The sequence below is a fragment of the Cicer arietinum genome, chromosome 7 (genome assembly GCF_000331145.2).
Source record: "Cicer arietinum cultivar CDC Frontier isolate Library 1 chromosome 7, Cicar.CDCFrontier_v2.0, whole genome shotgun sequence".
Classification (NCBI taxonomy): Eukaryota; Viridiplantae; Streptophyta; class Magnoliopsida; order Fabales; family Fabaceae; genus Cicer; species Cicer arietinum.
The window spans coordinates 53,480,857-53,488,862 of NC_021166.2; the positions used below are offsets into that span (position 1 = coordinate 53,480,857).

Here is an 8,006-nt window from a genome sequence, read left to right on the forward strand (position 1 = left end):
TCACACATATTTGTCATTCTTACACTCTCAAAATAATTTTCTGAGTCGTAAATTCCAATATCTATCGGTGTTGAATTCATTACTGCCTCGTGAGCTATTTCTCGTGCAAATTTAGAGGTGTTAAGAAAGAAAGCGCCTAAGGTAAGGGCTTTTCCCCATGCAATGTTAGGCTAGATATTAAATTAATAGTTTGTAAGATATTGATATAAAACTTGTTGTCTTAAAAGAAAAATATTGATTTTTAATTGCCTTAAAGAATTTAACTATAATATTTTATTTTTATGAGTAATATGTTTGCTTTGATAAACTTAATTATAAATTTCGATTTTTATTATTATAACATGAGTAATATGTTTGATGTCATATATTTGATGTAAAGTTATTATTTGTGTGTTGTTTATGTGTACTTAATTATAAAGCTATGATTTTTATTATGATCTCATGAGTAATATTTTTTTAGGATGTCTTTAATTTAAAGTTTCGATTTTTGTGCTATTTCATTTCAAAGTTTTGATTTTTAAGAAATCTATATGAGTCTTGGGGGAATTGGTGTAAAGTTTTAATTTTAATTATGATAACATGATTAAGTTGATTTTTGTGATGTGTTTAGCGGCAAACCTTGATTTGTGTTTTAATAATATTATTTTTGTGGTTGCCTAAGTGGCTTGTGGTTTGTGTTTTGAATATTTTATCTATGTGGTTGTCTAAGTGGTTTGGTTGGTGGTTTGTATTTTAAATATTTTTATCTTTGTGGTTGCCAAAGTGGTTGGTGATTTGCATTTTAAATATTGTTATCTTTGTGGTTGCCTAAGTGGCTGGTGATTTGTGTTTTAAATATTGTTATCTTTGTGGTTGCCTAAGTGGCTTGTGATTTATGTGATTATCTGATTGGGTGGTGATATGTATCTTTGAGCATCATTATCATTTCATGACATATCATTTGCATCTTTGTGGACGCCTGTGTGGCTGGTTTAATTTTCCCCATTGGTATGGGTGACTTCTGTGTGGACGCCTGTGTGGCTGGTTATATCCGGATCATATATGTTTAGGAGCATGCATAACTTGCATACATTTTAATTTTATTTTATTTTGATCTAATTATTTGCTATACGATTGCTACTTGATTTATTTAGATACATTCTATGACTTTTGATACATCTTTAAGAACTATTAAAGAATCAATTTTTTTAAAATCTTTTATTACGAAAAGATTTTATATTCATATTTTATGGTTGTTAATTTATTATTTGGTTTAATTTTGTTGTGGGATGAACTGACCCCTTACACCAACATTTAGGTACTAATGATTTCAAATAGTTGCATGAATGACGTTTGATTGGTGCACGCACGTGGGAAAATTATATTTTACTTAAAAATAATATTTTGTATTACTAAATTTTTGCGGCACATTGTAAAGTTATTTACTCTTCATCATTAACTTTTAATAGAAATGCAGACGATATTTTGTATTACTAAATTTTTGTGGCACATTGTAAAGTTATTTACTCTTCATCATTAACTTTTAATACAAATGCAGACGTGATATTTCATTAGCTAGAAAAAAATTGAATGTCATTAATTTCAGTCAACATTGTTTCTTTTGAATTTCACTTAAAGAGAATTTATTTTATTTTTGATCATAAATGAATATTGATCTAATAATTGGAATATTAATTTTGCAAATGAATAAATAAATAATATTTTAGTAAATTACATTACGTTCTTTTAATGAGAAAAAAAAATTAATTAGTTGTTTCTAAAAGAAAATAAATATTTTTCAGTAATATTCGTATCAAAAATTTGGGGCGTTACAGGACCTTTATTTTCCTCCTCCATTTAAATGCACAAATCAAATAACCGAGCTCTAGATACCACTTTGTTGGAAAAAACCCGGAGATAATTAGCGATAATTATCTCAATAATGCGGAATATTTTTTTCCCCACCTGTGCAGATAAAGGGCCAAACAGAAAATACAATTCCAAGAGCAATAATAATTGGCATAAAATTAAATATGAGACAAACACAATTTTAACGTGGAAAACTTCCCTCAAATTGAGACAATAAAAACCACGGGACCTAGTCTAGTAAAAACTTCCACTATAATAATTAATGGGTACACCAAGAGTCTTCCTAATAACAATAGGGAATATCAATCAACAATAACAACCCTATAACAACTTTATAACAACCTTCCACTAAAGTGGGTATGCCAAAGAGAAGATAAAACTACTCAAATTATATATTAAAATAACAAACTCAGTGGTAGGAATAACATACTAAATTTGTAGATCAAACGGAGCAAGTTTGCTACACACCTGTTACCACCACTGGAACCAAACCCTTATTTTTCTTCTCTGGCAACCGTTCTTCTTCCGTTGTCTGTTTGTATGTCTCTTAGGAATTTTTAAATTCTTTTTATTACCTTCAAGTGGGCCAAGCCCATTAAAACCTTTTTTTTTTCTTTTTTTTTATTTCAATAATAATAATAATATTAGTAAAGTTGGTGGGTTCCACTTGGGGAGTGAGCCCACCCAACAAGAATAACGGTGTTTGGTTTAGTTTACGATGATTATTTGTGATAATTTTTAAAGTCTTTGTGGGGATATTTTGAATTGTACTTCTTTTTTTAAGATTAATTCAGTTTTTAATAAATTGTTGACCAAAGAAATCAAACTTAAATTCAACTCTAATCCAATTTTGAAAAATTGAATTATCTCAACCATCTATACTCATCGTTAGTTTTAGTTATGGTCATGTATACTCGCCTGAGACTACTTCATAAATATTTAAACGTGTTGAGTAGCTCAAATACTTTGAGACTTAAAAATTTGTTGAGCAAATACTTTGAGACTCAAATTTTTAAATTTTAATTGATAAATTAAATATAGTATTTTATTATATATTATAACTTTAAGTTGCAAATTTATAAAGTAAACACGCAATTTTTTTTTGCAAACACGACCACAAAAAGTTATGGGTATCGTGGCGGAGCTTGAACTGAAAAACTGAGGTGGCCAAATTTGTAATACATAAATAAAAAAAGTATAACATTTTATTATATATAAGAATTTTAAGTTATGTTTTGACAGTGTAAAAGCACATTTTGAATATTTATAAGTGTGATTTTAAAAGTAATTATGATAAAAATCAAATTATTTTATTAATTTTATGGTTATGATTAATTGACAATGTAAAATATATTTTTATCGTTGATGCATACAAATTAAATTTAAATTTTTACACTATTAATACAATTTTCTTAACTATAAAGACAAAAATTATATATATATATATATATATATATATATATATATTATGCGATCTATTTTAAAATTACGTGAACCTATATCTCAAATCAATAAAGGTCGGAGTTCAACTTGGACTCAAACCAATAAAAAAATATCAAACTAATTTAATTAGTTTTGGTTAAATTTTTGAGATCATATAATCATTTGGTTTAATTTTTATATCTCTATATAAAATTCACACCTCACAGAGTTTGTTGAAATTTAGGTTGAAAATTTTAGTTTATTTTATAATTATAGTAATTTTTTTGTAATTTATTTATAAACTTTTTTATAGAAGGTTGGATCCTTTTCTAATTTGTTGTGTATATCTCATTTCATATAGATTCTTAATTATGCAGTATCACATCATATGTCACATGATGATAAGTCATTTATGTCCTTAAATCATACCTCATTCATGTCAGGTAGTACTAGAGATGAAACTCTTATGCCATTAACTGACATTAGCTTTGTATCCACGACTAATTTTTCATTTTCAGATATTTATTATATTCTTAATCTCATGTTGAGTTTTGCTTCTGTTAATCAATTATGTAACTATGGCTACTCAATTATATTTTCTTTTACTTTTGTCATGTGGAGGATCCACTGTCCAAAATGTTGATTGAGACAGGTTGTACCCTGGGGGTTTTATGATTAGGATGAGTTGAGTTACAAACACTGCATATTCAACTTCTACTTCCCTTATTAACTTATTATCATTTTTTCGTTTGAATTCTTTGTCTAATAGTTTTTATTTATAACATTCTCGTCTTGGTCATATTTTTGCTTCTAGATTAAATAATTTGACTTCTATTGGAGTTTTAGGAAAACTAATAATACTTCATATTGTTGTAGTTGTAAATTTGCTAAATTTTCAGCTTTAGCTTTTAGTAAAAGTGTTTCAATTTCATGTGCACCTTTTGTCTTAGTTCATTATGAAGTGTGGGGTCTATCACGGATTCTTATCAAATGTGAATCTTGATATTATGTTTCATTCATTGATAGATATATTCGTTGTTATTGAGTTTATCTGATGAAAAATCATCATAAATTTTTTAACATTTGCCATATGTTTCATGTTATGGCTAAAATCCAATATAATATTGTTATAAAGTGATCCCCTTGTGATTTAGATGGTAAATATAAATCTAATAAAATCTTTGAGTTACTTGCTTATGATGGTATTATTCACCAGACATAATGTACTGATAAACCTCAACAAAATGGAGTTGTTGAAAGGAAATATCGTCACATTGTTATGATTGTACGTTCCCTTTTATTTTTTGCTTCAATACCTAGTGAGTTTTTAAGGTGAAATACATCTTATTGTCGTTCTTGTTATTAATAAAATGTCATCATCCATCATCTCATGTTTGTCTCCTTTTGAAAATGTAAATGGTAGTTTACTTTGTGAAATTTTTTTTTTTCATTTTCTAAAACGTATGTTTATTTTAATTTGACAAGACTTTTAAAATAAACCTTAGTTCAATGATTTGTAGTATTTGTTATTGTTAGAATAGCATCTGGGTCTTAAAAGATTATGGAAAACGAAATTGCAAAGCAGGAACACATGATGTTTGTTATTGAAGTTTGGCCAATGATGCCTATGTCTTCAACTATAGAGCAATCTCAGTTCCTTTGTATTAGAATGGATGAATTAGGGTACACAGAGTACACGATGGATTTAAATACTAAGGTTCAGATTTTAACAATACCCTTGAACCAACATTGTCTATGAGCTCCGCCCATTTACCATTGTCCATGAGCCATACTCAACAGTAAAATTCTCAAGTCTTAATACCATTAGATTTGGTGGTTGTAAGTTTTATTGTGATTTTGAATTTTTATCATATTCTGAATGAGAGGAAGCTCAATGAGCATTGAAAGTTTCAAAGTAACCCCAAATGGAGTTGTGTTATATATCATGTTACCTTGTTTATAGATAAGTTAAAATACTAAAGCAGGATAGGGTAATAACATTTTACATTTTGTGTGAGAAATATGACATTAGTTAAGCTATTTGTTGGAAACTTGTGTTGGCTATTCATACTTGGATTGGTTTATGATATGGCGCCAATTTATGACCATGTTTATGTTTTATGTGTTTTCATTCCAGGCACACAGGAAGCTTACCTATTCATGGGGATGCACCAGCAAAAACTGCTCTGTACAGAGATATGTTTCTGTTGTTGTCCCAGAGGATTTCTCGTCACCAGGATTTTTCGAGGCCAGCTTTTGAGTCCGAACTTTCACAATTCCGGAGTTGTGAGGTACTGCTGGATTCTCCAACTGACTATGAACTTACAATAATGTTGCCAAATTGTTTTTGACGAGGATTAATATGTTATTTTATGCTATGTTGTCTTTGTCAGATATCTCCTATTCAATCACTGGTTGGGCAAAAAGGTAGAAGATGGGTAATGGGAGTAATATCTCAGCTGGAGGATGGACATTTTTATTTGGAAGACCTTACTGCTTCTGTTGAAATCAATTTATCTGATGCTATATCCTTTTGTGCTTTGAAAAAAGTTATTTTATTTTATCACAACTCCATAATCTTGTTAAAGGTTTTATGTAGTTCTTGTTGGGTATAGAACAATAATAAACTAGTGTTACAAGTTTACAATAATCCTCGTTTCAGCCAATTAAATATTCCCCTTTAAATGTCATTATAATGACCTCTTTTAGCATTTTTTGCATCTTGTTTTCCTATTCAGTTGTGTTTGGCTGGGTATCTCCAAATTAAATGTATAGTTCATGCCTTGTTAGTTTGATAATCTAATTGATTGAAGGATTTTGTACAAAGTTCTTAGAATACATTATCATCCTGATTTTTCATAATTTGTATTAATGTGTATGCTATAATTCATATAACAGCTCAAGTTTCTTGTAAGCATGAATATATGGTCATTGGTTTCTTTGACTAGCAATACAATATAACTACAGGACTCTTCATAGAGAACACCATAGTTGTGGCTGAAGGCGAGATGCTTGTAGAGGGTATTTTTAAGGTTCTTGTTAATGTTTCCTTCCTGACATCTGCTCCATCTTCTCTTTATTTTGTAAAACCAATATATCCAATATTTAATTTGTATGCTTTTATTCATAAACTCAAGTTTTTTTTAGATGAAGTTTACTGCAGTCGCAAGGTTTATGATTTCTAGTTTTCATAAAAAAAAATCATGACTTCTATTTTGCATATTATATTCAGAAGGTCAGTTTGTTCATAATAAGATCACTAAAGATTTAGTCACAACTTTAATGACTATGTTTAACTTTGGTTGGCAACATCTCTTGCTGATCCTACAACAAACGTGCATGCCCTTAAAAAAGAAAACTGAACTCAAATACTAAAGCCGAGTTATGCCTTTTGCAAACCCAAGATGTTGAAGTTTATTATTGTCACTGAGATGTTATATACCTTTTTCTGTGAGATACGTGTAGAGTGATGCTACTTGCACAAGAGAACAAGATGTTGCATGAGTCTAAATGGATAAGTAGTCTTGCTTGGGTTTTCAGAAGAAAAGGAACCACTTGCGTAGTAGTGGGCATGTTTTGTGTGAAAATCATTTCGTGTATATATCTGTTCTTCTTGAAAGTCAGGCTTAGAGGGATAATCCCAGTAAAAAAGATAAATATGTTTGAGATAAGAAAGCATTGGTTTGTTGACTTCACTTAATGATTATGGGTTTAAAACTTCATAATTATAAATAGAGAAATGGAATTTCAAAAGTCTCGGAAGTATCAAACCTGAATTTTTTTTATTTCTTGTACTTTAAAGTCTAAACCTTTGTTTCTATTTGGCACACTTCAACATGTGAATAATTTGTGCATTTTTTTCTGCAGATTTTAACATGTGGGTTTCCACCATTAGAAGATAGAGATAAATCACTTCAAGTGGTTGCAGGGCAAGACTTTTTCGGTGGTGGTACTTTTACAAAAGAGGAAATGGTATTCTTATTACTCTCCTCCTCAAATTTACTATTTAATAGTTGCATGTATTTTTTGTTGAGACAAACTCTTTATTTTAAAGTTTTGATGAAAATAAACAAAGGTTAATTAAGAATGTTAATTATGATTCTAAAATGTTATGTTAATTTAACTTGTGTTCTTGAGTGGTTTTAATTAAAGAGCAGAATCAGGCAAATACAAGAAAAGACAACAACAAGATCATTCTGCATCATAAACAAAGAATGATCTTCAGCTTCACCGAATTATCTATCACAGCATGTTGTTCAAAGTTTATCTACATCGTTAACAAAGAATCTGCTCTGGAAATCATTCATATCTAACAAGTACATGGCAAAGAACAAGTACAAATAATCCAGACTCAAAAAGGATATTTGATCGCAAAGATCAAAGAGTTTAAACATGGACAAAAGTCATGACGGCTTAAGAACTCCAAAATTCAAATGTCAAGAAAACTTGATCAAACTGGGTATATGACAAGACAAGAACAAAGGAAATACAGAACATTCAAAACGGGAACTCCAGAATGATTATTGAAGCTCAAGAACGTTCAAACTGATAAAACCAAGAACGTTAATCATTCTCCGTTTTCTGCACATCAACAGCAGCCTTGCATCCTCTCTGTTTCAGTCTGCAATTCGATTCAAATCTTCTCCAACCTCCTCTAGCTACACTCAAGACTCAAGACAGAGAAAGTACCATCCAAGATCATTGAAGAAACGTCAAAGAAAGGACATAAATGCTTT

General features: G+C 29.6%; 1 protein-coding gene across 1 annotated transcript in view; it reads left to right on the forward strand.

The window, feature by feature from the left end:
- The first annotated feature begins 5,371 nt into the window (after positions 1-5,371).
- LOC113787745 (DNA polymerase epsilon subunit B-like) overlaps positions 5,372-8,006 on the forward strand; it is a 5,315-nt gene continuing 2,680 nt past the window's right edge. Inside the window, exons 1-4 of the mRNA XM_027336890.2 lie at positions 5,372-5,561; positions 5,664-5,795; positions 6,225-6,302; positions 7,138-7,242. Coding sequence (XP_027192691.1) covers positions 5,391-5,561; positions 5,664-5,795; positions 6,225-6,302; positions 7,138-7,242 — 486 coding nt within the window. The 5' untranslated portion in view covers positions 5,372-5,390. The remainder of the gene's footprint in view (positions 5,562-5,663; positions 5,796-6,224; positions 6,303-7,137; positions 7,243-8,006) is intronic.